The sequence below is a fragment of the Amphibalanus amphitrite genome, unplaced genomic scaffold (genome assembly GCF_019059575.1).
Source record: "Amphibalanus amphitrite isolate SeventyFive unplaced genomic scaffold, NRLGWU_Aamphi_draft 000021F_arrow, whole genome shotgun sequence".
Classification (NCBI taxonomy): domain Eukaryota; kingdom Metazoa; phylum Arthropoda; class Thecostraca; order Balanomorpha; family Balanidae; genus Amphibalanus; species Amphibalanus amphitrite.
In genome coordinates, this window is record NW_024881517.1 from 682,016 (window position 1) to 709,972 (window position 27,957).

Below are 27,957 nucleotides of genomic sequence, written 5' to 3' on the forward strand. Positions count from 1 at the left end.
TTGATTGGCTAATTGAAAATTTACTACAAGTTGATTCGTCTAAATACTGCTCATGAAACAAGCAAATGTAGTTTTACTGATAGTGAACACCTAGGGCAGTTTTCGCGGGAACTGGCGCTTGTTTTGCAGATCGGTGCATATTTGTATGAGGGTAGGAGGATCTTCTGTTTTGTTTTTCATTCGGGTTGAGAATAAGATACGATTTCGCTGAGTGTCACGATTGAAATTGTGTCTTCTCTGGCCTCTTCTCCCTGAATTCAAGCAAAAATAAGCTGTATCAGCCTTCAATCTATCGGTCGGAGCACGTGAGCACTTCAAGCAAGGTGAGTAGGTTGTCCAAATTCAAGCGCTGAAATAATATGTCGGTAGGTAGGTACGGTTTGTTTTGCAGATTGACACTGTAAATTTTAAATTTGCGCTGAGTTTGACTCCACAAATGTATGACAGGGAACTGATGAGATCACTCAGCCCAGACCGGAAACAATACACATTATGTCAAATATGTCTGGCGTACCTAGTGGCAGGATTGCGCTGGAAATTTCCACGCATGTCCAGCGTAACTTTGCATGTGCCGAATTCAGTGCATGGTGGCAGCTGATTTTTTGGTGTTGGGTGGCTGCATAATTCTTTAACGAAAGACTCACTATAAATAGTCAGCACGCTGGTCAATCTAGCAGCAGATTCTTCCCGTGGGCAGCTCTGGAGAGGTTTCAGGATGAGACATCCCTGTCCCGGTCATCGCATGCTCGAACTGGTGAGGCGTGAGCAGCCCTGAGTAACTCAACAGAGGAGCGGCAGCCTAAGTGAGGCCTCAATCCTTGGCGTGGAGATAGGTATGGAAGACCTTGTTGAACATTGCCGAGCATCGTTAAAGAAAATAGTTCACTTTTAACATGGGGTTTTGAACTGGAATAGCAGTTTTGTAGCCTGAGCTAAGACAAGCACAATTCAGGAGCTTTTACGGCCCAATGATCACCCTAGGCAAATATATCCCATTTCTCTTCCTGAAAAAAGAAAAAAAGTGCCTTGCTGAGGAATATATGCCTTGCAGGGATCATTTCCCTCTTTTAGAACTGAAGAGTTCTTTCTATATTAAAATATAGAAAATAATCTTTTTTACAAAAAAAATTATTTTATTTTCTTTGCTGATCATTTTGAGCATAGATAACAAATCATAAATCCATTGAAAAACTAATTTCATGAAAGTGAGCTATTCCCTTTGAGTAATACTGCAGTGGGTTCCTGCCCAGTGCGGTTGTAGGGGTTTCAAGCATCGGAACCTGCAACCTTTTAATGGTTCCCCCCATGTACAGACGTTACGTTGATCAAAGTTACTCTACAATGCCCGCCTGCCACCCGGGTGTATTAAACTAAGCGGCCCGTATGATTGTTCGTTCACGTTCACCGTGTATCAGCCCGGCATCTGCCTTTACCCAATTCAAAGATTTGGCTCACATTCCCATTACATTGTATTCTGGACTCGCGGGACAAAGTGTTAAACTTTCGGATCATTTCACTCGCGCTCACTATACACATTACACATCACACTTATAATCGCTCACTCATTTACGCCACACGCCGCGCCGATTAATTATAATTTAGATGGGACTGTCCTGGATATAACGGGGGTGCCCACCGCTATTTGCGGCGGGTCGGAAAGCCAAATGAAATCCAGGACATTTGTCGGGGACTTCCGCAGCGCCTGGGCGCTGCGGCATTAATTTAGGGGGGATGGGAAAATTCGCTTACCGAAAGATGTTGCCCCGACGACACCGCACTGGCAAATGCCACGAGAGACGGGCCCGCGAGTCCCAGGTGCCGGCCAGCCGCAGCCTTTCACCCGGCGGGCACGCCTTTCCCGCCGGAGGCTATCATACGGCGGACTGGCCTTACACGCACTCTGGTACTCCGGCCCGCCGCTCCTCTCCGACGTATAAATTTTGCCCTTACACGGTATTGAGAGAAATGAGAGCATGGATGACCTGGCGAAACAAGCGGCCGCCTTGCCCTCGGACGCCCGCTCGCTGACCAGGGTGGTTCATTGTGCGGTCGGTGCGACAACTGGTCCGAGTCACTATTCAAGCCACTCCTCGGTAGCCCGCCGCCGCTCCCTATCCCCGGAGAGGACGAGAGGACCGAGAGGACGCCGCGCTATGCCAAATATGTCTGGTGTAGTGGCAGGATTGCGCCCAAAATTTAACTGATCTGTTTTAAGTTTGGTCTTTAGGTAACCTTTTGAGATAATAGGTAATTCAACTAACACTCTTTTTACTATGTCCGCTAAAAACGTCACAATCGCAGATCGCTTGTATTTACAGCCAGTCATGACGACGCTGACCATCGACCCGATGCTGATGGCGGACCTGTCTGCCACCTGTAACAGCCTCGGCTACCTGGACGATGCCACAGGAAAATACCAAAGGGAGCCAGAGTGTCTGGGTAAGAGATGCTCAGCCGATATGTGAACTTCGTAACGCGTAACTTGTGCTCTTATTTTTATACCATGCATTGCCTTGACTGAAGCAGTCGTTGCTGTAGCATGTAAAATGTTGAGCTGTGCCACCTGATCTGGCATGCAGGATGTCTCTCTGCTGGCCTTGTAAGGTGTGCACGACGGGTTACTGACGAGGCTGATTTGTCAGAATGTGAGAGAGATTTAAATATGCATTGTTTGTTGCATTGTTTAATCGCGTCTTACTTTCAGAATGTGTGAAGGATTTGGTGCGATTCCTGCGAAGAGATGATGAAAACCACGAGATTCGCAGAGCACTTGGGGAGACCAAAGTGGTAGTCAAGGATCTCATCCCAATTATCAAACACCACTCAAGTGACGTTGAGCTGCTGGATGTTACACTCAGGTGAGGATTTTGGCAGGCGTTTGTGCATGTGTGCTTACCGATGACACAGCTCTCTCCATTGTCCTCTACCTCTCTATCTGACAATGTCTGATGTCCCCCAGGCTGCTGGTGACCTGGCCGATGCTCTTCTGGATCCTGTTCCTATAACGCTGTCCGTTCGTCTCTCAGACTGCTGGTGAATCTGACCGCACCGACACTGGTCCCGTCTCTCGTCATCTGACGCCCAGTTGTCCGTCAGGCTGGTTCCATCTCTAACGCCCGATGTCCGTCAGGCTGGTTCCATCTCTAACGCCCGATGTCCGTCAGGCTGCTGGTGAACCTGACGACGCCGGCGCTGGTGCTGTACGAGGAGGAGCTGCCCGGCGAGCGCGTGTCGCGCCGCTACTACATGGAGGTGATCCAGTACCTGCAGACCTACAAGGAGGCCTTCAGCGACAAGGTGTTCTGGGAGGCGCTCACCACTCGCATGGCAGCTCTGCTCGAGAAGGTAGGTCGCTGAGGAGGAGTCCATGGCGGGAAGTCGACCGACGGCGGTGAGAATGATTGTTAGACCGAAAAAATTGTAAGATGGTAATGACTTGATATGTTCGTGCATAATATGGTATGAATGTTGTCAACTGCTAGTTGATGACATGGTGTCAGGCATTACTGATGTGATTATTGACATGATCCAGCTATGTAATAATTCCCCGTATGTTCTTTGCGTGTATATTCTCCGCCGGCTGTATGTTTACCTATATGCCAGGAAAGGTGAGCCGGTGAAGGACTCTGCAGCTGACCGTTATTTGTGCCCCTCGCGGCTCTGCCCAGGACTGGGACAGCCGGATGGAGGACGATCGTCTGATGATCGAGCGCATGCTGATTCTGGTTCGTAACGTCCTGCACATTCCCGTGAACCCGGCCGCCGAGAAACGCACCGACGACGACGCCAGCGTGCACGACCAGGTCGGTGCCGAGCGCCGCCGCCACGAGAGGCTAGAGCTGTGGGATATGGTGGGAGATGAAGCCCTGGATGGGCTCGGGGGTTCCGGTGCCATCGAGGTGGTTGGAAACCTATTGATGTGTTTTCTTCATTCAAGTGGAAAATTGTTGTAGGAAGATGTCGATTTACCGGTGGTTTGTCTGCTCTTTGCGTTCTGACCGTTCGATATGTTCATGATGTTTGTTCAGTATGTTTTTGCAACCTTGTTGACGTCTGTTCGCCGTTCCGTGGTTTGTAGGTTCTGTGGGCGATGCACCTGGCTAAGCTGGACGACATTATCCTCTTCATGGCGCAATCTGATGATGAGCAGCACCTTTGCATGCATATTATCGAGGTAAGAGCGGCTGCGGACTAATACCTCTGAAACTGCTTCTCGAACTGTCGTGTGTATTGTGTAATGTAACTATTTAACTAAGCCACTGATGTTTTTTTTTGTCGAAATTGCTATCGCGATTCGCGAATGATGCTGATATTCTAAAACATCGCAGCAGAGCTACTGCCTGGGTTACTTACATTCCTGCCAGTAGATGGCAGTGGCTGTGAGCGCCTGAAGGTAGGGTGTACCGCATTGCTCGTTCTGGGACTCTGCGCTACTGTTGAATGAGGGTGCGTCTGACCAGCTTTGGCAAACTTCTTTTTGTAACCGAGCATTACACTATCATCGAATGGTCTCTTTTTAACCTGCTATTTATTCATTAAACTCCGTTCTCGCAATTCTTGAGATCCGAAGAAAGGATATGTCGCTCAGCGCCACTGCCGTCGATATGGCGCACTTGAATTTCGTTCTGCGGCCGCCAGGTGGTGTCGCTGATGCTGCGGGAACAGGACGCCAAGCAGCTGGCGCGCTCCGGCGCGGCTCGCAGCCAGCAGGAGCGTGAGAAGGATGTACGTGAGCTGGACCGGGTCCGCGTTCAGGAGCAGGAGCTCAAACAGAAGAAGGCCAAACAGCTCAGCAACCTCCGGTACGCGGGTGGACCGGCTGCCGTCCGCTGAACGGGGCCGGTTTGGTCCTGATTTCGATAAGAGTTCTCCCGGGTTTGTTTGTCAGGACGTCAGTGAAGCGTGTGGATCGCTATTCATAAGGGTCGTCTCATCTCCGCTCGTCTTATTGAGTCTTTGTACGGGCGTAATTTATTCCCGGGTCGACTTTGACGAGATATCAAATGACTGTTTGATTCGCCGAAACTACTCATTTTGGCCGTTATGTGTTGTTAGATTTTTCGACTGCCAACTTGGTCAATCACAGTAATATAATCATTTTCACATGTACAGTGACGCACATCCACAAAGAGCCGCATAGGAGCTGAACTCATTCTTATTTGCCCTTTCCACTGATCATTTGAAGGTTATTTTGTCCGGAACACAAACTTTATGTTGATTTTTTTTTTCACATAAAGTACATTTTACCCACGGACTGGTATTTAAATATGCTTGCTGAAGCTATAATTGCTCAGCACTGCCATCTCCATATACCACCATTTTCGCGTGTTGAGCGTGCTCACTTCCCCCCCCCCCCTCTATACAGACACACCCGCTTCGGGGGTACGTACTGGGTACTGGGTACTTACCCCCTCTCTCCCTCAGACACACCCGTTTCGGGGGTACGTACACGGTACAGAACATGCGCTCCATCAGCGACCGGTCCCTCATCTACCACCAGCCCCTGGCCAGCATCAACGAGCTCTCCTTCGACAAGGGAAAGGTAAGACCGGTCCCTCATCTACCACCAGCCTCTGGCCAGCAGCAACGAGCTCTCCTTCGACAAGGGAAAGGTAAGACCGGTCCCTCATCTACCACCAGCCCCTGGCCAGCATCAACGAACTCTCCTTCGACAAGGAAAAGGTAAGACCGGTCCCTCATCTACCACCAGCCCCTGGCCAGCATCAACGAGCTCTCCTTCGACAAGGGAAAGGTAAGACCGGTCCCTCATCTACCACCAGCCTCTGACCAGCATCAACGAGCTCTCCTTCGACAAGGGAAAGGTAAGACCGGTCCCTTATCTACCACCAGCCCCTGGCCAGCATCAACGAACTCTCCTTCGACAAGGGAAAGGTAAGACCGGTCCCTTATCTACCACCAGCCCCTGGCCAGCATCAACGAGCTCTCCTTCGACAAGGGAAAGGTAAGACCGGTCCCTTATCTACCACCAGCCCCTGGCCAGCATCAACGAACTCTCCTTCGACAAGGGAAAGGTAAGACCGGTCCCTCATCTACCACCAGCCCCTGGCCAGCATCAACGAGCTCTCCTTCGACAAGGGAAAGGTAAGACCGGTCCCTTATCTACCACCAGCCCCTGGCCAGCATCAACGAGCTCTCCTTCGACAAGGGAAAGGTGAGACTGCCGGCGGACACAAGACCGGCCGGTGTATGCACCGGCAAGATGCACCGGCGTGAGTTTTTATCAAATCGTAATGACTCCTCGAACGATAATACATATATACGATATCTCTGTGGCCTGGCCTCATGACTTATTCTTTTCCTACTACTCTAACGCTCTCCGTGTTCGGTGTCCCAGGTGCCGAAGAAGACTCCCAAGAACCGTCAGCCGCTCTCTGACGGTGATGTGGCGCGCCGCTCCATGCTGACCATCCGACTGTTCCTCAAGCAGTTCTGTGCGGAGTTCCTCGAGGGTGCCTACAACAAGATCATGAACAACGTCAAGGTTAGAACGCCAGATGGGTGTGCAGGAAGGGGCTGCTAAAAGAAGCGAGGTAGCGTGCGCTGTGATTGATTTGCTACAGGGATAGTGATGGTTGGCTGGTCGCGGGATACACTGCCAGTCATCGATAGGTAACAAGTGCCGGTAAACTTTAGCACTGCTGTCTTGGGAGTCGCTCTAGGCTGTGTAGTGCATTGTGCATACGAGGTTAAACTGTATTTGTGGGGACTGACGGAGCTTTGGCGGTGAGGATGGGACCAGCTATGTGGATGGGGAGTGGGGACTGCAGGGGCCGACTGAGCTGTGGTTTTAGGATCGACCGATGTTGTCGGGGGCTGTTGGGACCCAGACACAGCCGCGACTGCTGTGACGCCAATTGTCACCGCTGCCGCGGCCGTCATCCGATCTGTCCGGTTTACGATCCAATCTGAGCTCCGTGATTGAGCCCGGGACGGTTTGTGGCGGTGTTCCCGGGACGCCTGAATGCGCCCGGTATTGCCGTACCCGGTAACCGGCTGAGTGCGGGCAGTCTCACAGAGGGAACGGTCTCAATGGCGACGGCAGTATATCATCCACAAATTGAACGCTGAGATTGAACTTTCATTTAACTAGAAAAAGCGAATAAATGTGTCAGAGTTTCGTGATCAATTATTTACACCATATCCTTTATTATTCATTCATCCATCCTTATCATTCCAATGAAATTATCCAATATTCGTCCATTACCATCCATTATCCGTCGACGCCCCTCGCCCTCCGCCGTCGCTCCACCGTCCGACAATAGCCGACCTTTGGCACCTCTGCGTCAACTGGGTGACTGTCCAGTGCTCCCTCCGTCACTCCCCTGTGTCGTGATTGAAGGTCGTCCCGGGTCACTGCGCAGGCGGCTGGAGCGGTCTGAAGATCACGCTGGTCCCCGGGCGCCCGGCCCTGACAGTGCCGTAGGTCACTGCGGGAGTGAGCGGAATGGGGTGATAGGTCAGAGAGGATAGGTCAGGACTCATTAACGATGGTAGCTGAACTCAGGTGTGCCGCTAATGCTAGCCATTTCAGATGTGTAGCTTGAAGCAAGCAGGGGAGTTCGGGAATAACCTTATGTGCCGCGGGTCGGCGCTGGTTCCGACTTTGTAGATGCGAGGGGAGAATTGAATAAAGGGTATTCGAAAATGACAATAGCGTGCAGTATTTTGATGAACCCAAGGGATTGTCTCCCTCATATCTGTATCAGCGTTAGCGCCCAGACAGTAGATTCGAGTCGAGCCTGTTTTCTCGCTCTGGCTCTGCTCCAAGTTTCCACGCCGAGTTCGATCGCTGGCTGGCGTTGGAGTGGGATGTGGGATATTTCTCACCGATCGGAGTGGGTGTGAGATTTATCATCGATTAGAGCGGAATGTGAGATCTCTTACTGTCGGAGTCGTTGCGAGCTTTCTTACCGATCGCTTGTCGCTGAAAGAACTCCGACGATCGACAATCACGAATGGCGCAGGAGCTGGCCTCATAGACAAAACATCGCATGGGCGACAACTTACTGTGGCCGGCTAATTGATTCCATCCTTGCCGGCGACACGCGACCAATGTGCTTGTGCTGTGGGTCACACCACTATCTCGTTTCAATGACATGTTTCTTCAGTGTCGCAAAGCGTGCTTTTCCTGACTGACGCGAGTAATCAGGAGCCCTGGGTGGTCCCTTCCGTTGTATTTGATAAGTTACTGGAACCACGAGGGACGTGGTCGTGGTTTTATGACCCCTTCAACCATCAAACACTCATCTGAATAAGCTGGCGACGCAGCTAATCTAGAATGCTGATTACAGGCTGCCGTGCAAAGTCAAAACCCATTACGTCAATTTTGGGTCATTTTTTGTTTTTTACACCATTATGATCGTTGTAACAAGGTGTATCGATTGCACCAATACGTAGGATGTTATCTTATATAGTTTTCGAGAAAAATCAAAATTTATATTTTTGGAATTACTAGGTCAGTCATCGAACATCATGAATTCAATGAAAGTAGCCACTACGTTCAATTTCGAGGCAAAAGCCATTAGGTGTGCCAAAATATAGGATTTTGATAGCCGGCTAAATGCCACAAAACCCATTACGTTCACAACCTCCGAAGAATGTAGACTTTTGGCATCAATGGATACATGCCAGAAGTGTCAAAACCCATTACGTATGACTGTGATGAGGACGTAATGGGTTTTTACTTTAAAATACTGAGTGATGAATTTATCGAGAAAACCCCTACCGAGCCACGTGTGGGCTTTTGCCAGAAATACTGCAACTCAGACTTCCTAACGTATGTGATTTTGCCACTTGTTTGACCTTCCAGCCATGAGAGACCTCACTTTTTTTGCAAGATGTCTCAAAATATAAGTTATTATTGGTTTGATGTAAGGCGCTGTTTTTTGACCTGTAGCTCAAATGACGCGACCCCCGCTATTCTCACTTGGGGCGAGAAAAGCCATGCGAAACAGCGATTCCCAGGCTAAGGAGCGCTGGACCGAGGCCAAGAGACGCGCCGCGTCGAGCGCCGTGTCTCCCAGAAACACTGGAGAATTTGTGACGAAGGACTTCAACAAGCACCAGAGCCTCAAGAGGGTCAACCAGATGCTCAAGATGTGAAAGGACGCGTTTGATGACAACCCCAGAAACACGAAACCATGGATGTCAATGGTCGCACCCTAACGACGAACAGAGATAAGGTGACGGCGTTCAATCGCAAATACATAAATACGCCTCCGTATCAAGACAGGTGCAGGTAAAGTACATCGATCGCCGGGCCAAGAATCAGCTGAAGGAAGCCGAAGTCGGCTCCTGTAAAGAGTGCAGGGGAGGCAGAACGGGATTCTGTTCCCCGTTCACCGAGGAAGAGCTGTTGCGTCAAATCTCCAGTGCCCAGCCGAAGAAGTCCCCAGGGCCCGATGACCTGTGCAATGAGCACCTCTGACATCTGAGCCCGGTGGCCTGCAGAGCGCTGCTCCTACTCATCAATGTCTCGTGGCGCCGGTCCCGCGGCAGTGACGCCGCGCCGTCATCGTGCCCATCCCCAAGTCGGGGAAGGACCAGAAGGACCAGAGGCTCGTGGCAAGTCACCGCCCGATCGCCCTCACATCCCGCATCGCCAAGCTGGCTGAACGAGTCGTCGCATCCAGACTTAAACATCTTAACACAACCCGGCACATAGTCCCGCCCAAGCAAGTCGGCTTCCGAGGGAAGCCGGACATGGAAGACGTCATCGCTCGTCTGAGTCAACAAGTCCAAGACGGATGGCAGCTGAAGCCGTGCCCCCCATCCCCAAACAGCTGCCGGACGGCGAGTCGGCGCAGAGATTCGTCCTCGTAGCAGACGACTTCACACGAGTTTACGGCAAGGTGGACCACCGCCTCCTGCGCGCCGGCCTCGCAGAGCTGGGAGTACCTTAGGACCTACCGACGACGACGTGCATCAACTCATGGGCAGGACTTTCTCCGGGACCGGCAGGCCTGCATTGAACTCAACGGAGCAAGAAGCGGCGGGCCCGCATCTTCAGGGCGGGACTGCCACAGGGCATCGTCCTGTACCCGACCTTGTTTTTGTTGTGGTCGGCACCACTAGCGTCAGCAATCCGAGCCCTGCCGGGAACCATGCCATTTATGTTCGCGGACACTTCCACACTGTGCTCGGACAACAAGATCGACGTTGCACGGGGGCGGGCAAAGCGAGCGGCGGATACCCTGGTCAGATGGACACGGAACAGCAAGGTGAAGGAAGCGAGCCCTAAAATCCGGGGCGCCTCAAGTCCGTCTGCGGATGGCGCCAGCTGGGTCGTGAGGTCTGCTGGCTCGGGACCTCTGAGTGGAGCTGCCGTTTGAGCCGCTGCTCCCAGTGCGCAACCCACCCTGGCTGCCGACTGGTGCAATCAATCACATTCAAGCTGGAGATACGAGCGGAGCTCCTAGCCGGAGCTGCCGCCTCCTCGAAGAGGGATGCCGCTCTCCACCACCTGGCGTCATTGACCCAATGCGCAACCTGGTTGTGGACCGACGGGTCGGCGACTGGCGACGTCCTCCACGTCTTGGCCGGTGCACTGATCATCCACGCCGATGAAGACCGCACCGAGCTGAAGAGGCCCGCAGGAGCGCTATGCTCCAGTTTTAGAGCGGAGATGCTGGCCATCGCGATGACCCTGCGCAGCTGGGTCCATGTGGAACATCCATGTGGACCCTGCGCAGCTGCGCGACGGCGACGTCGTCGCGGCCTTGGCCCACGGCTTCAGGCGCCATCTGGAGCCGCTGACTGACGGGCGACCCTGAGGTCGCCCGGGAGGAATAACAACAGCAATATGACCCTGGTCCCTGGAGCACCTCGCAGCGCATTTTCGTGACTACACACTGCCGATAATCATCTGCACAGATTCCCAATCTACCCTGGTCGCGCTGGGGAAGGGACCCTGGGCTCAAGAGGACGGCGCAGGTGACGGAGGTCTGGAACTGCCTCCTCGAGATCGCCGCGCCGGACCGCCCAGTGATCGTGCAGTGGGTCCCCTCACACTGGGGGATCCCAGGTAGTGGTGCCAATCGGAACTTGGGCCTTCGGAATTCCGATCTTGTCTAATGTCCAATTCGAAATTTGGTTGGACAAAGGTTGCAGGCTTTGGAAAACATTTGACGATCACTTGCTACACCTCAGCATTTTATAAAGTAATCGTGTACAGCATTGATTGGCAAATAGAAAGCTCAGCTGAGCTCTCGATATGATCAACATTCTTGGGCAGGTATTAGTACATTAAAATATGACAATGCTGAATGTTAATTATTGCGTAGTTTTCGGACATCTTTGGAAAAATGGCTCGCTTGAACATTTTTGGACGGAGAGTCGACGAAAAAGCCGGAGCCGGACATTGGACGGACATTGGATATAGATTTTTCTGCAACTGGCATCGCTAATCCAGAGTAATAGGTAAAGCAGCGGACACGATGGCAAGTGGCAGGTGGCGAATCCTTGATCCAGCGGCGGTGGATCAAGGATTCGCCGCCCTTCCCATTCATTTCATTCATTTTCATGTCAGGTATTTCATTCAATAATCCATTACGTTTTCTGAACTTCTCCATCAAATAGCATCACAAAGAGGACGTATTGGGTTTTGACAGTTTTACAGTGATATAAAGGGTTTTGACTGCACCAAGGTGGTCACACGTGTTGGGTTTTGACAGCTTCTGGAGACGTGTTGGCTTTTGACTTGAAATGCTTGTTGAAAATCGGTCTGGTAGAACCCAATATTAAAGATATTTCAAAATATATAATGAATTGTGTTAAATCCAACTGGATCCTATAAGCAATTGTAATTTCACTTCCCCTGATATAAGTTTCAAACAGATCCATCATTTACATATGCACCTAAACGAAAAATGGCTCTCCTGCAAAATTAAATTTACCGGGAAAAGTCGACGTAGGGGTTTTTGACTTTGCACGGCAGCAGGGACAACTCAATCAGTTTGGGTTGTCCTCCCGTCTTGGTGAAATGCACTTGAGATTGTTTGTGTAGCACTCCAGCAGGCCTCTTTACTATGTCGTAAGAGCTACTTGGTTAATAAAACTATGCTTTATTGCAGGATGACCTGGCGCGGGCCAAGGCTCAGGCCAACGACGAGTCGTACTACATGTGGGCTGTAAAGTTCTTCATGGAGTTCAACCGGTACAACGGCAGCTTCAAGCTGGGACGCATCACGTGAGTTTCGCTATTAACTGGTGCTTACTTCTGCTTGCTCTGAGCTGACGCAACTTTTCTGCACTCTGCGTCAGTGACTGTTATCTGTCACTTCCCTGCTCTGCCATTTTAGGTTACTTGATTTCGACCACAAGTTCATACAGCTGGTGTGGACAAACGTTATCGAGTAGCACACTGGAGGAAGGCGAGCCTGATGCAATTACGGCAATGTGTAACTAGTCGCTGACTAGAATCTGTGCTGAACCTTAGAATATGTGCTGAACCGTGTGTGGCGTCTGACAGTCACTGTGCCCCTCAGTCCTAATAACCCCTCCTTTATTTGTCACGACAGCCACCCTCCGCCTCCTCTACTGACCACCGGCCGCCCCTCGGCAGGGAGACGCTGTCGGTGTCCATGTTCCACTACCTGCAGACACAGATGGAGTCCTACCTGGAGATGATGACCGTCGAAAAGCGCAAGATCCGTATCTGGTCCAAGCGCGCCCACCTGGCGCTCAGGGCCTATCAGGTATGGTGGCGCGGATATTGGGAGGGGTGCTCATGGGGCGTACACTGTACGGCACTTAAACAAAGACGTATTTACTTTTTACGTGTACTTACAAAGACGTATTTACGCGTACTTACTTTTCATCAATTACTATTCATAAATAACGATTTAGTTTCAAGCTACATATAATGCCCAAACAAATGTCATCTATCTTGTCTGCCACGCTGCTATTGCTTCCCCCCCCCCCCCCCCCAGGAGTTGCTGTTTACCATCCAGCACATGGACTCGGTTCGTGACGAGAGTGTCCGTGACGCCGCCAAGGTGCTCAAATCGAACCTCTTCTACATGCCCGAGTACCGGGAGCTGCTGTACGTGCTGCTCTGCAAGTACGACCCCATCAAAATGAGCAGGTGTGTACTGACCATGCTTGAACAGCCGAGAACACATTCTATTTGTCTGTGGCATTGGATATCAGACGGCCATAATGTACTGCGCTCAGTTAGTTATAAATTGATTATTGGCATTTCTTCCAATCCCTCGGACTTGCCTGTAGTGACGGGTGCTGATTCAGGCGGGTAGATTTCTCTCTCTCTCTCTCTCTCTCTCTCTTTGGTCATCAATCATCATACACGTCCTCACGTGCGCACTGATTTGGTCTCGTGGCCCGTCTCTGCTTTTTACCGCCCCTCCCGTACGCTCATCAGCTGTATAATTAATTAGACTAGCGCGCGGTCGGCCGGAGCCGCTCTGTTTACGGCTTCGCACGTCCAAATGGCTCTCCCGAGATCGCAGGAGGCCCCTCTGGCGGCTGCCACTTGGTGGGATTCGTCCGCCGACGCCGCCGCACGATGTGCTGAGGTGACGTGGTTTACCGAGCCGCGGCTCACATGAATGGGCCTGACGTCAATGCTGCCGTCGGCTGGGGTTATTTTCTCTCTCCTGATATGCATACAGGTTGTGAAAACATGTGCTAGAAATTATACCGGGAAACGTGGTTTGCCTGTGAATATTATTTATCTACTTTTTGGCCAGGACATCGCTGACACGTCTCCACCGAGAACCATTGAGTATTTTCTTTGTCGTCCTACAGTCCGCCGAGGGCTGTCACGTAGCTGCAGTTAGCTGACTAATTGACCGTCGCCTGGACTTCGTGCGGCGGACGGGGCGACATTTATATTCACCGCTGCTCCGCTCATAGACCCCGGTCCGAGCGGAGACGCTGTGTCACGGCGTTCCGAGAGACGTGCCTCCCCGCGACCGCTGCGGCTCAGTGACCGCCCTGGCCGGCTGTCCTGGGGACGTCTGGGACGTGTGTTACGAGCGTCAGACGTGTGCTGACATGGACTCTCCTCTGCCGATACGAGACAGTGTCTGTAGCTGCTAGAAAACGGGACAAAAGTATAAAACAAAGACTTCAGCCAAAGCCCTTACGATGCCGACTCCTTTACTTGCTTTGATGTTAGCGATAGTTATCAACCGATCAACATGGAATATGTATTTCTCCAAGCAAACGCCAGTGGATTCGCATTTAGAGCCATAATTCACAGATGTGGCCTGTTGTCGCGCTGGGGCCGTCATGCAGAGGGCTCGAGGTGCAGTTTCGGCATCTTTGGCGCCCGATGTCGACAGTTCGGATACGGGGAGATGGATCGGCGAGTCGTGCGTCGCCATAGGGGTGCGGGTTTCGTAATAAGATGCCCCTCTGATCCCAATAACGCCGCCATAAATTGCGTGTGCCACGCCTAACTTGCATGGAATTGGATGGCGTCGTTAGTAGGCGCGATTGGTGGCGGAGCGACGTCTTCGAGACGCTCTAAATTACGACCGGGGAGAGGACGAGAATAAGAGGCGAGCGTGTTTGCCGTCACCCGTCCCTCCCCCTCGATCGGGAGCGGAGGGAAAGTGGAAGGTGGAATGGAGAGGGCTTTGGAGCGATCTCGCCCTCGCTGTGCCGGAGCGGAAGTGTTTTCCGAGAGGGATGTCTGTCAGAGGACGGCACAAACACCGGCGACTGCGCAGTGCTCTCGGAAGACGCTCAGCCATGTTGGGCCCCCAGAATGTCTACCAGACATCGGCTAGAATGGGGAGCTCCGCTCAGCCGGTCTTCTGTTATGCAGATGAGAGTGGGGAGACTTGATGCGTTATGAGTCGGACTTGTGCCGTCGTGTTTATGCTGTTTCACGGTGAAATTCGCCGCAGTCGCTCGCTTAAATGGCTGTAGGAAATAACTTGCCTCAAGTTTATCTCGATGTTCTCACTAAATCCTATGTGTAAAATGCATTTGAAATATGGTTTTGAAGTATATGCACAAGCACATTCGATTAGAGATTTAAATATAGATTCTGTGGCCTCGCGGTTACATAAGGCGTCATCGTTAAGTTCTTTCGTTGCCTGAAACTTGTGAATTAGGTGATATTTTTAGCCCTAAGTTTGTATCGCCTGCGGTGAGTGTGTTTCCCGTGCTCGGCTGGTTCCGTCTCCTAGCTCCCGCTGCCGGATGGAGGCCGGTAACGCTGACATTCCGGCTCTAATCGCGCCCCTGTCGGCGGCACCTGTCCGGCCCCGCTGGGACGCCCCGCAGCGGCAATTTGCCAACGTCGCCCCCGATCAGAGAGCGTGCGTCAGCCGCCGAGGGGGCCGTCACCGACCGTCCGGTCCGGGGGGGGGGGCGTCCCCCACCGACCGACCCACGGGAGAGGGGGGGGGGGGCAGCTCCGCCGGCTGCCGGCCCTCACTGAAACTGTTTTTCAACCCAACGTCGCTCTGTCCCGCGGATGAAATGAAAGCAATCGGGAGCGCCAGTCCCACCGGGAAGTGCAATCAAACGTTTCGATTACCGGTTCAATATGCACCCGTCCGGCTTCCATCTGTCCCGTCCCTATGCCACGCTGTTCCCTCCCTCTCCCTCTCCCCCGCCTCGCCCCCTCGGAACGCTATCCGATCGGTCTCGCAATGTGCTACATGGTTGGATTGAGTTGAGTCGATCGGCTATGGCCGTTTTTCAATCTCTTAACGTGATTGGGTTGATTCAAAAACCGTCTTTGGGCTTTCTTGTGCGAAATTCGCTCGCTTTCATGCGATTGCCTTATGCGGATGGTAGTTCCAGATTTCCTCTATTTCTTTCGATTCACTTCCAATTGAATTGTTTGAAAGCCTTCTTAGCACCGGAGAACCAAAACATTCTCTGGGGGTACGGTCTCGGTTGGTATTGCTTTCCTTACGGTATTGTTTTGACCGCTCTCCTTTCAGGAAGTACATTCTGTTACCAATCATTCATCATTTATATTCCACGTTCGCTCCGTGTGTTCTTTGGAAGTTTGCTGTGGCCCCCCGGGTCCATTCATGATGGATGGTCGGCCGTATATTTCGGCGCTGCTTTAACTGAGTCCTCTGTGCGCTCCCACAGGAACTTTCTGACTGACCTGGTGGAGACGACGCACGTCTTCATCCGGCTGCTGGAGCGTTTCTCCGGCGGCGGCAGGATCGTCGTCAAGCAGAAGGCCAAGGCCAAAAAGAAGAAGACCAAGCGCACAAATGCCGGTGAGAAGTGCAAGCATGATTATTTTCTACTGAACGATCGCTACGGAAATGGAAATATTTTGGACAAACACCCTGGTTGATTTGTATTCGCAGCGTCTCTGCTGGCTTATCGTACGCTTTTTGTGTATTTTCAAGTGCTTTAGCACAAAACGCGAGCGATGTCATGCGTGGATGAGAAATGTCGTTTGCCTGGAGTTTGTTCATTGTCTGTTGGAATGTCCAAGGCAGTGGGCATCATCACCAATGAGAATCGGCCCAGCCTGTGCTTTATACATTCCCCGCAGTCATTGAAGTTTTATCGTTTTCATCGAGATAAGCCATGCAGCTCTCAGCCATGAAAAGCGCCAACTCCGGACACAAATCACGCACTGACGCTACGCACACATTTGCTGATGAGTGACTCCCGGAGGAGTTATGTTCCCGAGCGTCCCGATAATGTCCGCACGAACACAGCGATATGTCTCCGCTGTGGATTTAGTGGCCGCTTTCCGTCGGCGGCGGCCTTATGTTCGCCGACGACACCCATGGGATCTGAGCTTTATGTGTGTGCGATCAAACGATATTGCTTCAGATATCGAGTGTGACCGCTGCTGTATTTACATTTTCTCCAGTCAATTGATGCTTTATTGGTTTTGGGTCTACTGCCAAATATGACAGTCTTCTATCAGTGAAGGATTTGAACATGACAACGATTCTGCCTTTTTGAGTTACTAAATACTAATTTCGTCCGCAGGGCTATTGTTAGACCAGAAAGCGGCTTCACATAATTTCGTATGCTGTCTGTGTTTGGACGATTGCCAAGGCGATCAGGATCGATATGGCTGTGTGGTCATTTGCTCCTCCAAACCAATCGCTTCTTTGAACGTCTCCAGTTATAGCACAGTTTCGCCGCTGCCATCCTCTAAGATCTGTCGTATCCCTCCTTCCTCTGTTTCAAACCCCGCTCATGATTGTTTGTTCTCTTTCATTGTTACCTACGTTCGCGTTTGATATGCCCACATTTGCCGGATTTGTATTTCCGCCGTTCTCCCGTTCTCCGGACTGACGGCCGGCTGTGTGTCCCCCAGGCGGTCCGGGCGGCGGGCCGGCCGGCGCGCCCCCTCCCCCGGACCCGGAGCTGACCTGGGACGCGCTCAGTGACGAGCTGTCCGCGGCCATCCAGGCCGAGCGCCAGCTGCCCGAGGACGTGCGGCCGTTCGACGCGGCCAGCGAGGTGCCCGTGCAGGATCAGAGGTGAGCGGTCCGCTACAAAACAGACAGGGTTGATGGTACGTAACAGGCACGGTGTTGATGGGTTGTCATCAGCAACGTTTACTCAACAAAGCAGCAATGAGAGATGCAATCACAGCTCGTTTGCTCTGGCTAGTTCAGGTTCGATAGCTGTCCACCTGCCACCGACAGCAGCAGGACGTTAGTAGAAACCTTACCTCCGACTGACAAAAGAGACGACATCTCACATTTCTTCCCGAGGGCTGAAATACAATAACTTTGAGACGCTCCTTCCTAACAGCAAAATTTATTTCGCTGGCCCGGAGACAAATGAACGAACTTTACGAGTCCTGCTTATTCCGTTGCCCTTCTGTTTCGAATATATTCCAGGCAGTACCACTTAAAGTTCTGCGGAAGTAAATGTTTCCGGTTCCGTCCGCCCCGTTTTCCCAACGACATTGCTTTCAACTGTTTCATTCTGCTCATGTGTGACAGTTGAAATTATGAAATTAAACTGTGTTCTCGGTGGCACGTGCTGCCATCAGCTGTCCACCGGCCGGAAGGGACGCCGCAACAGTACGTGACCATTCACTGGGAACCCTCAGGGCGGCCTTGTGCGGCGTTCGTCATGGGAGTCAGTGGGCGGCTGATGGTGGACGGTGGGCTCTAGGTGGCTAGCGGTGGGCCGTGGGGCTAATAGTGTTGGGTAGTCGATAAGCCCCATTACGTTTTGGGAGGACGTGTCTTATTCAATCCCTTTCCGACACAAAATCGCCTGCATGCCCTACCCTGCTGACCCCAGAAGCGCCTGCCCTCCCCCACAGTCACGCAGCGGCGCCGCAGCGGTGACCGGCCTTTGTTAAACTCCGGCCAGCTTTCTTCGAGTGCGAACACCGCCTAACTGAATTACGCCTCTGTAGATCCGACCAGCGACCGAATTAGACGCCGGTTCGCTAAATTGTGAGCCGACGACTGCGTAGCATGCCGCCTGAATCATAGTTCGTAATTCCGCCGGCTCTACGTTGCAATGTCCTACTGTTGAATTACAAAATGCCAGAAAATGTCCGATTCATTTTCTAGCTATACTGTGCATGTTTGTTCGATTTCAGATAGGAATCTGGCAAGGTTTATTAATCGGATTGCTCATATCAATTATCAATGCTATTTTTAGCTTCAGCCATTAAACTGAAGTACAGCCCATCCCACAGCCGAAAGTTTAATGACGTCATTCAGGCGACAGCAGAAGGCCATTAATTTTAATTGGCCCTCCAGCCCGGCTAAGAATGTCAAGGTTTAGTTCACCGACTATAATTGACAATTATACCATATGATATGCAATTTAGTATGCGACAATGTAACATCTAATATGGATTTCTGTCGAGACATTTTGGCATAGCTGATTACCCGAGTCAACTCACTTCGCTGCTCAACATTGCTCCTCAGTTCTCACCACTGCTTCATCGTATGCGTCGATATAAACTCATCATTGCGCCCACCTCTATCACCATGGTCATCACGACTGCCACCAAGACCCGAACCCCGCCGCCATCCACTGATAAAACCACCGCCGCCGCCGCCGCCGCCTCTGCCGCCGTCGCAGCGCCTGACCATCAGTCACAAGCTCTCCGTTTACTGCTGACCTCAGCGGCGATATCCCGGCGCCGTGCGCCGCGGCTGAGCTGCCGAGCTCTCCCAGACGCCCTGAACCCTCCCCCACCGTCCGAGGGGACGGACAGGCGGTCTCATGGTGAATCGGGCCGGATTCCGGCGGCTGCGGCGGCCGACTGATGGCACCACTCAGGGGTGGATCGGAATATGTGGGCTGACGGTGAGACTGGAGAGCGCCGCAGCGGCACGTGCCGGCGGCCGAGCGGCGGTCGACGGCTCGTGAGCGGCGCCGGCTCTAAATAGGAGCTGCTGCGAGCTGGCTGCGGGTAGCGCAAAGTGGTGGGAATACCTGTGAGAAATTCCTTCCTGAGACGGGTCTGCGATGTTGGCTGTTCTCTGTGCTGTCTACTTGAAATATCAGCTCTTCAATGATGTTTTACCTGCTGTATTTAGCGTGCACTTGTGCTCTGATCGCTGACTTGTGTTCCCGAGTGACGTTGGGCGATTTGTCTCTCCCACAGGACGGACGCGATGCTGCGCATTCAGGACCATCTGAGGGCCGGAGAGCCGATCGACGCGCTGGCTCTGCTGAGGGCGGCCAGGTGAGCGATACAGCGCGCAAACAGTCTCTGTGAACCCACACTGGCAGACTGAGTGGCTGCAATAATCCGGCCCTATGAATCCGGGTAGTTTAAACACTGCGCAGGTGCGGTGGACTTGATCGGGCACTAGGCATTTACTGCGGACTGGCCCTCATGGTGCCACGGCCGCTGAATTAGGTCCGTGTTACAGCGGCCTTGTCGGACAATTAGTCTGGAGCCGGCCGGCCACCTAATGACCGTACGGCGAGCGGCGGGCGCCGTAAACCACACCTGTGCAATTGGCCGGAGCGCGGCGCCGAGTGAGCCGACTAATCACTGGAACTAAATGAACTCGGCGGACGAACTCGAGTTGATGGTGGAGCCGGGAGTTTGGCCAGCTGCAGCGCAGTGCCAGGAACTGGTGTGCCAGACCTGGACGGTCGGCAGGCTCTGAGATAAAAGTCTGCACGAAGCCACTGCACGGAGCGAGGACACGTTCGCGCTGGGTCCGCGGGGATCTCTGTGCTAACCGCTCGCTGCAGCATTAACCGGCGCGCGACCGGCGGTGTACCCGGCGCCGTACCCGATTCCCCCGATGGCGACGTGTCGAGCGTGACAGCTGTCGCGTGCGGGGCCGGGGGATTTCTGACCCCCGCCGGCTCTGGCCGGGCGAGCGGATCCGGCCACCGCTGGGCCGGCAACCAATCGGTCACGATCGCTGTTGGCTGACCAGAAGTGGACGGCAAGACGGATGACGGATATTGTACTTTTTCTGCTTGTTGTACGGTGAATGACTTCTGAATCGCGCTTGCTTACCGAAGAATTTAAGGGAAATGCAGTTCAGAGTTATTAAAGTTGCAAATTCATCCCCATTTTTTCGTGGCACTGACCAGAGTATAAAGTGTGACCTTGGCCCCATTGCCTAGGGATCTAAATATGAGCTGGTGCCACCGAACACCACCATGCTAGCGGACCGGGTCGTCCCCGTTCCGAGTGCGTCCGTATGGCCCGGTACGAGCGGCGATTGTCGGTACGTATGGCGGGCGGTCACGTATGGACGTCCGGCCGCTGCGCCTCTGGACCACGCGCCGCCCGCTATTGGCAGAATCAGTGTCCGCGGTGCACAGCTGGGCCGTTCTTCAGCAGTCGCCTCCAAACACTGAAGAATACCGAAGTGCGCTCTTTTATACAGAGTGCTAGTCAATGGCATTGTTTTTCTTTGGTGGTTCACTGTGCTTTGAACTTGGACGCTTTAAGTTTAAACTTTGTTGTATTTGACTTTAAAGGTCCCTATCTTATTTTTGTCTCACCGGATCTTTCACCTGGGTGAGTTCGAAGTTCGTCATAGTTAAGCTCCTTTCAGAGACTTTTACACTGTGGAGCGGCCGGCGCTGCTCGAATGGTCCGGCGGCGGCCGAGTTTGCGCCGTCTAACCGCGTTACGAGCCCGGCTAATTTGATTTTTACGCTGTCGGCCGTCGGCTCGGACAGGGCTCTCTGAGGCGCTCCGCCGGCCGGCGCGGTGCTGTGGGCGCTGTCTGACAACGGTCTGACGCGATTCCGAACTCCCCCGCTGCAGATGACGTGTGGGAACTCAGAACTCAGTTCTAATGGAGCGTGCGCTTCTCAGATATGGTCAGGTACGGGAAAAGCGGATCAGCTCCACTTCGATCAGTGCAGTGTGGTGTGGCAGGATGGATTGCTGGAGAAATCTGACTTGGCTCAGTGTAAAATCCCATGCCGTATGTTGCTCATCGAACGCGTCGAATCAATGCTCCAGCCGGTCCTCAATGACGTTAATGGTTGGTGAATTAGCGCACCTGTAGCCGCTGAGCGCTGGTCAGTGTTGGCTGACGTCACTGGTCTCAGGTGCGGTCCGATGACGTCACCGACTCCCACGGGCGGCGGACGGGGACGGCGCGGCGTTAGTGGCGCGGCGGTGGCAATCTCGGCGCGGCGCGGCTCCGGCTGATGGCCGCGGCCGGCCCGCTGATGGGACATTCCGCACCGGATGGCGTCATTGGCCCGGTCGGCTCGAACCCATCGGCGCGCCTGTCTATCGGACGGCCGATCGGCGCCCTGCGATCGAGAGGGAGGGGGTGACTCCTGGCCGAGCACCGCTCCCCCGACCACACTCCGACCCCTGACTGCACTCTGAACTCTGACCCCTGACCGCGCTCCGCCGTCTACTGGGACTTGGCTTGGCTGAACCTGGTATTATCTGTACTGGTAGTAGGTGGTAGGCGGTTCGGTATCTGTAAACAGGCGGGATATTTTATATTTATTCATGTGTATGTGAAAGTGTGTTAGAGCAGCTGTTCACCTATTGCTTTTTCAGTTGCTTTTTCAGTTTTAGGCTTTATAGATGCAATTTCGGTGCTGCTTTGTGATTTTCATACCATATAAAGGATTGAAGATAAGATTTTCCCTGGAAGGTCTGTTTTCTCTCGGTACCGCTCATTGCATTCAGCCTAGCGCCCCAGGTCTTTCAGATGTGTCTCTCTTAACCCGCGCCGGGCCGGGGGGGGGGGGGGTGTTTGAACACCCCCCCCTGCGGTTTTTCGCAGATATCTCAAAAGTTTTTGGCACACCTGTTCGTGCATCTTTTCCGCACATGTTGTGAAAATTTCAGACCCAGGTCGCCTTAGGTCAGGTAGGTCACCAGGTCACGCCAAGTGACCTCACCTCAGAAAAAATAAGAATGCTCGTCATAGCTACACCGATTGATGGATTGCCTTGAAACTTTCAGCTATTGATTAGAGCAACATTATCTATAAAATGTATATCTCGGAATTTTGATATCGGTGACCTAAGGTCAGGTCAATTTTGCGACCTCTCCATTTTAAGTCAATGGGAGAAAATTGAAAAGCGTCTGTTTTGCACGAACACTATTCTAGACACTCTCAAACATCGAGATGTAGATAAAATGGACACACTGAACCGGAAAATGGCAACTGTGACCCCTCGTTAGGTCCCCGAGGTCATCTCAGGTCACGAACAGAATCTAACAGTTTTTCGCTAATAACTTCTGATAGAGACGTGCTAGAGCGCTGAAAACGCCTTAGATGTGTTCGGCTCGACGTTGCGGATCGACTGATATGCAACATGACCTTTTCCGGTAAGGTCATGACCTTGACCTGAGGTCAAATTTTCAAGTTGACCTTTCAAGGTCAAATTATAGTTCATTCGACGCGTCTCGACGAGAGGAACACGATGGTGGCAAAGGTAATGTCATGGCTCTTTTGAGTCAAAAGTTATTGCCGAAAAAACGTTTTTCGTAAAAACGGATATTTTTGGAGTTTTTGCCCTCTGGAGGCTAAACCGTTGACCTGAGGTCAAATCTGAGAACATTACTCAGAAAGGTCTGTAAAAGGGCTATCGATTGCGCTTTTCCGCGGCGCTGTAGCTCTATCGGTTCCCGAGATAGCCGTTGGCAGTTTTCAAAATGTTGAAATAGTGAACATTTGACCTTTGGTGACCTCTGGTGACCTGACCTTTGACCTGACCCAAAAAATGACCGAAGTGTTTTCGTCCTTATTTTGGACGTTCTTTCGATTGCCGCTTACCGCGTGTCGCTACGTGGCCCAGGAGCCGAGTTAGAGGGGGGGGGGGGTGTTCAGACACCCCCCCCCCCCCCGGCCCGGCGCGGAATCTCAGAGCACCGGCCCGGCGCGGGTTAATTGCTTATGGATACGTTTGCTGTACTTGTGATCCAGCCTTTGAACCTTTTTTAATTTTCCCCGGGTTTTTCAAACTTATAAGACGCACAAGTTGTTGTTTTGGAATCTTCAAAGGGTTCGAGCTGTACCGGCGTGTCTGATGTCAGCGCACATTTAATCAAGGAGGCATCCGCTTAGTGCGTTTTATCTCGCTTTTTTGTTTCGGAAGGAATACGAGCTTTATGAGGTTGATGGCGGTGTCGCGCTGGGCTGCTGTGAGCCGGCGCTTCCCCCTTCCGCTGCCGGGTCGCACTCGGGCAGATATTGGAAGAGGCGCTTATGCAATCAGCACTCGGCGGCACAAGCCGGCTGTCTGGCCCGGGGGACGCGTGAAAATCGCCGCCGCTTTACACCCTCGCAGATAAAACGTGAGGGCGGCCGGGCTGCGGCCGTTTCTATGCGCGCTGCGCCTCAGAGGATTGGCTGGCCGTCGCTCGTGAGGAGGGGTGGCCGCGTCAGGTCGAGAGCGCTGCGATTTTACGACAGCTCCGAACCGAAATGGTGGCTACTAACGGTTAGTGGTCGGTAGTAAAGGGACGCCTGCTCGCTTTATAAGCCTTCGCTGTTTTTTACTCAAACATCTCATCCTCAGGGGTGGTTTGATGCAGCTACGACGTAAAGTATGTGTGGAGGGTTACTCGGTTGATGCGCCCAAATGCTGTTAATGTGAGCTCCGCCGTCACCCGAGCGCGACATCCATCTCCGTCGTCGACCAGATTGTCAGCGGACGGGCTGCACGACAGGCCTCGAGTCGCAGCTCTCGGCCAAAGCCCCGCAGAGCCGCGCTAAGTCGCCCGTCCGGCGGCGCTAAGCCGTGTGTTGTCTCGGCTGAGCTGTCTGTTGTCTGCTGAGCCTCGCGCCCTGGCTGAGCTGTCTGCTGTCTGTCCGACAGGGAGGTCTGGCCGGAGGGCGATGCGTTCGGCGCGGCCGATATCGCCCCGGAGGAAGAGTTTCTGGCGCTGAGAGAGATCCACTTCGCCGAGCTGCCAGGTGAGTGCCCCCTTTGACGGGGGGGGGGGGAGGGGCAGAGTGGCGAAGAGGTGCGACAGGACGAGAATGGGATGTTATTGTGGCGCCGCCGCAGAAATGGGTCGGAGAGTGTCGGCCGAATGGTCGGCAGGGAATGAAGTGGAACGAAATTAAATGGAACGGCCTGGTCAGGGTGGAATTGAACGCCAGAGTTACGGTCTTTACCATTGTTACTGACTACTTCTGCTCGCCATTAAGCCTTTATTTCTCTTCGTTCGCAATGCTGGTCATTCAAATAAAATGCAAGGTGAAAATTTGAACAAGAGAGGCAAGCAGTAGCAAACTAATACAGCTTCTGTTGGTTTCAAAAGAACTTCCATGGGACGTTATGTCACCGTCTGATTTCGGATTGATTGATAATGGTGCAATTAATCAGTGAGAGTGGCATCTAAATTCCGTACTGTCCCACACCACGTCAATGTGACCCTGGGCGTCGGGTCAGTTTGACAGTGCGTCAGTTCGACGGGGTTTCGTTCGCTCGACCGGAGACCCCCTGTCAACTCCGCCAGTTTGACACCACGTCAGCGTGGTCGCAATGGCTCGACCCGGCGGCGGGCGCCCCCCGTCAGCTCTGCCAATCATAAACACTTCAGAGTACCCACACATTTAAATTGTGCCACTACCCCGAGAGGCTGGTCTGTTCACTTAACGGTGCGGCTGCGGTCCGTGCACACTGCACTGAATGCACAGCTTCTCCCGGTTTCCCACCTACATACCTCCACCCTCCCCGGCGCGGCCTGACGTCTCTCGTTTGGTCTCACACCCATGAGCAGTTAGTCCCGCAGCGCCATTAGTCGGCCGAACCTCTGGGGCCGATGAGCCATTGGCGGCGATAACGGCGCGCCTGAGACGGCAATTGTGGCGCGCGGCGTGGCGGCGACCGTCCTGACTCGTCCCGGTCCGATCCGAGCTGGCGCAGTCCGTCTCTAACGGTAGGAGAAGCTCATTGAGCTGAAGGATGGACATTGGAACTGCGCGCTGTGTGCCACCGGTGTGGCCAATAGAGCCCCCGCGTGCTGCGAACGGCACGTGTCAGGACCGGGCCGGGCGGGGGGGGGGGGCTGAGACAGTCAGAGAGCTTAGTCCCCCGGGTGGGAGGCCGGGGCGGTAGGAGGCTCGAAAATAGACCGCGAAATGCGCCGACGGCCGCTAATGCGATTCTGCAATCTCCAGCATCTTCCGAGCACACATGGAAATGAACGGGCCTCGTATGGTCCGGACTCTTCGTTAGATAAATTACTGGTGGCTTATGTTTCATAGCGGGCGGTAAATTAGCAGGGCTCGGTGGGCTGTCGTCGTAAAGCTGGCGTCCGGCGGCGCCGCGCCCGCCGAAGGTGAGGGCCGCCGATTGACATTCACCTCGGACTCACCATCAGCGCCCCGCCGACTGCCGATGTCCGCCGGCCGACTCATCTATACGCAACGGTTTCCGACTGGGGCACGGTCCGCGCTCAGCGCCCGGGGCGGGGCAGAGCGCCGGTCGGACGGACCCGCGACTGCCGCCGCCGCGCCGGCTGCATAAAGGGACACCCTCTGTCAACATCTGATCCGCGGCTATGTTGACACTAAAGGCATCCGTTGTCTCTCGCTCAACATTGTTTACCCGTCTTGAATACTTGAGTCGGTTTTCTGTCGTATTTACGAGCTGACGTGCCTTCTGAGTGCTAGAGGATAACTCATGTGGCTATATCTATCCATCTCGTAACGACCCACGGACCGACCACGCCATCGTATCTCTCTGGTGATGGTCGAACCAGCATCGATTCAGCTCGAAACGTGAGGTCAGGGCCAGTTTTGAGAGGAGTGTGGGCCTGTCTGGCGGTGGAGATCGGGATGGGAGCCACTCCGGTGTGGGTGGGAGGCTCCCACCCACACCGGTCACCGCTCCCACTGGGAGCGGAGCTATGAGCCGCTGGTGTAAGTGGGAGTTGACCTATGAGCCTTTAGTGTGAGTAACAAGGGAGTTCTGAGGTATTGGTGTGAGAGTCCGAGTTGAGAGGTACCCGTACTTACGTGTTGTCTGCTGACCTTCGGGTTGGTGGCTCCGTTTGACTTTTGGGTAGTGGTGGCGGTCTCAGAGCTGACAAGCAGTGCGGGCGAGGTGGAAAACCCTCAAACTCCTAAGTTATGGATAAACTATTTTCAGATGAACAGATTTTAGTTTTTTTCTTTTCTATCAACCTGGAGGACTGTTGGACAAGACAGACTGCATTTTTTCTCGTTATAATACTTCTACCCCACAGCCGTGACCTAGACTAACCCCTGTTCACCCCGGCCCGCTCTATCCTGCCCTACCTCGCCCCGGCCTGAGACAGTTACAGCCGATTAAAACGTCCTCTTTGACGGCTGATGTGGTATTAATGTCCTCCACAGCGTCCGATACCGCTCGTCTGCAGACACCGGGGGGGGGGGGGGGGGGGTCATGTCAGCGGGTACGCCGGAGGCCCGGTCGGTGGGTCGCCTCAGGGCTAAGTGGGTCAGGACAGGTCAGAGTTACGCATTGCGCACCGAGACATTGATATGAGCTGGGATGTGAAGGTCTGGAGCAGTTGGACTGATAATTATAATTTTTAGATGCTGTTACTGGTTACTCATGATTGGCATTTTCCTTTATCATTGATGTCATTTTGTGACCGACAGGAGTTGTTATACTTATAACGCATGGTGATGGTGGACCGAGTAAAAGGTGTGAGGGTATGTACTTTGCATGCAAATTCTTTCCAAAATAAAAAAGTGTTTTACCGTGCCTCCACAGTATCACCATCCATCACAGTCACCGTGCCCAGGGCCAGACCTCGTCTCCGCCTCCCCTCTCCTGACCCTCTGCCTCTCCAACCCACCCCCGCCCATCCCACCCCTGCCCCACCCCGGCCGCCGTGATTGCACAGAGGCGACATCATTCGCTCGGCGGGTCCACCGCCTCCGCCGTGACCAGTGCGGCTTACAATGGAACCGGGCCCGCGCCGGAATGGCCGCTGTGCGCCGGAATGGGCCGCGGTGCGCCGACGGCGGCAATGACGGGATCACCATTGAGGCGGCGCGGGCTGTGACTGTATGCTATCAGTGACCGCCGTCGGCCGACTGTGATTGAGCGCGGGGGCGGCCGCAGGAGGGATGGGTGGGGGAAAGGTGTACTCTCCTGATCGGATGTGACCGACTCACGGTGCCCTGAGTTCGTTTGGACGGTGGATTGTTAGCACGCATGGATGAAGCCTAGTTGATGGCAGTTTAGGCAGACGAGTACGATGCGCAGAAACATAGAGGTAAGAAAATCTTGCGTTTTTTCAGGAAATCTGCTTCTTTCTGCTATGTATAAATAAAAGCATCCGGCGCTTCTCAATGTCATCAGCGTACTACTGATATGATGGTTTCGTGTGCCATGCTCGGCGCGGTCCATGGCGGCTCGCCTGGCTGGCAGGTCTGCCGTGCCGGCGCCAGCGGCCGCTCGCCCTGCCTGATAGACGACTGGGCGTGCTCCAAAGTTGCTGCGGCCAGCGGCGCGCCATCGTTGCCTGACGAATGGGCCCGGGCGCGGATTTGGGCACTGATATAGAGCTGCACTCTGCCGCGGTTCAGC

At 53.3% G+C, this 27,957-nt stretch overlaps 1 protein-coding gene across 1 annotated transcript; it reads left to right on the forward strand.

Moving 5' to 3' along the window:
• The first annotated feature begins 127 nt into the window (after positions 1-127).
• On the forward strand, positions 128-27,954 carry LOC122390950 (protein timeless homolog). Its single transcript, XM_043384408.1, has 17 exons — positions 128-323; positions 2,319-2,439; positions 2,705-2,858; positions 3,165-3,345; positions 3,669-3,803; positions 4,079-4,174; positions 4,639-4,802; positions 5,425-5,542; positions 6,356-6,502; positions 12,093-12,208; positions 12,584-12,716; positions 12,951-13,105; positions 16,102-16,235; positions 17,303-17,468; positions 19,574-19,654; positions 24,244-24,341; positions 27,669-27,954. Exons 2-17 carry the CDS (start codon positions 2,325-2,327, stop codon positions 27,698-27,700), a joined length of 2,025 nt encoding a protein of 674 aa, XP_043240343.1. The 5' UTR covers positions 128-323; positions 2,319-2,324; the 3' UTR covers positions 27,701-27,954.
• The last annotated feature ends 3 nt before the right edge of the window (positions 27,955-27,957 follow it).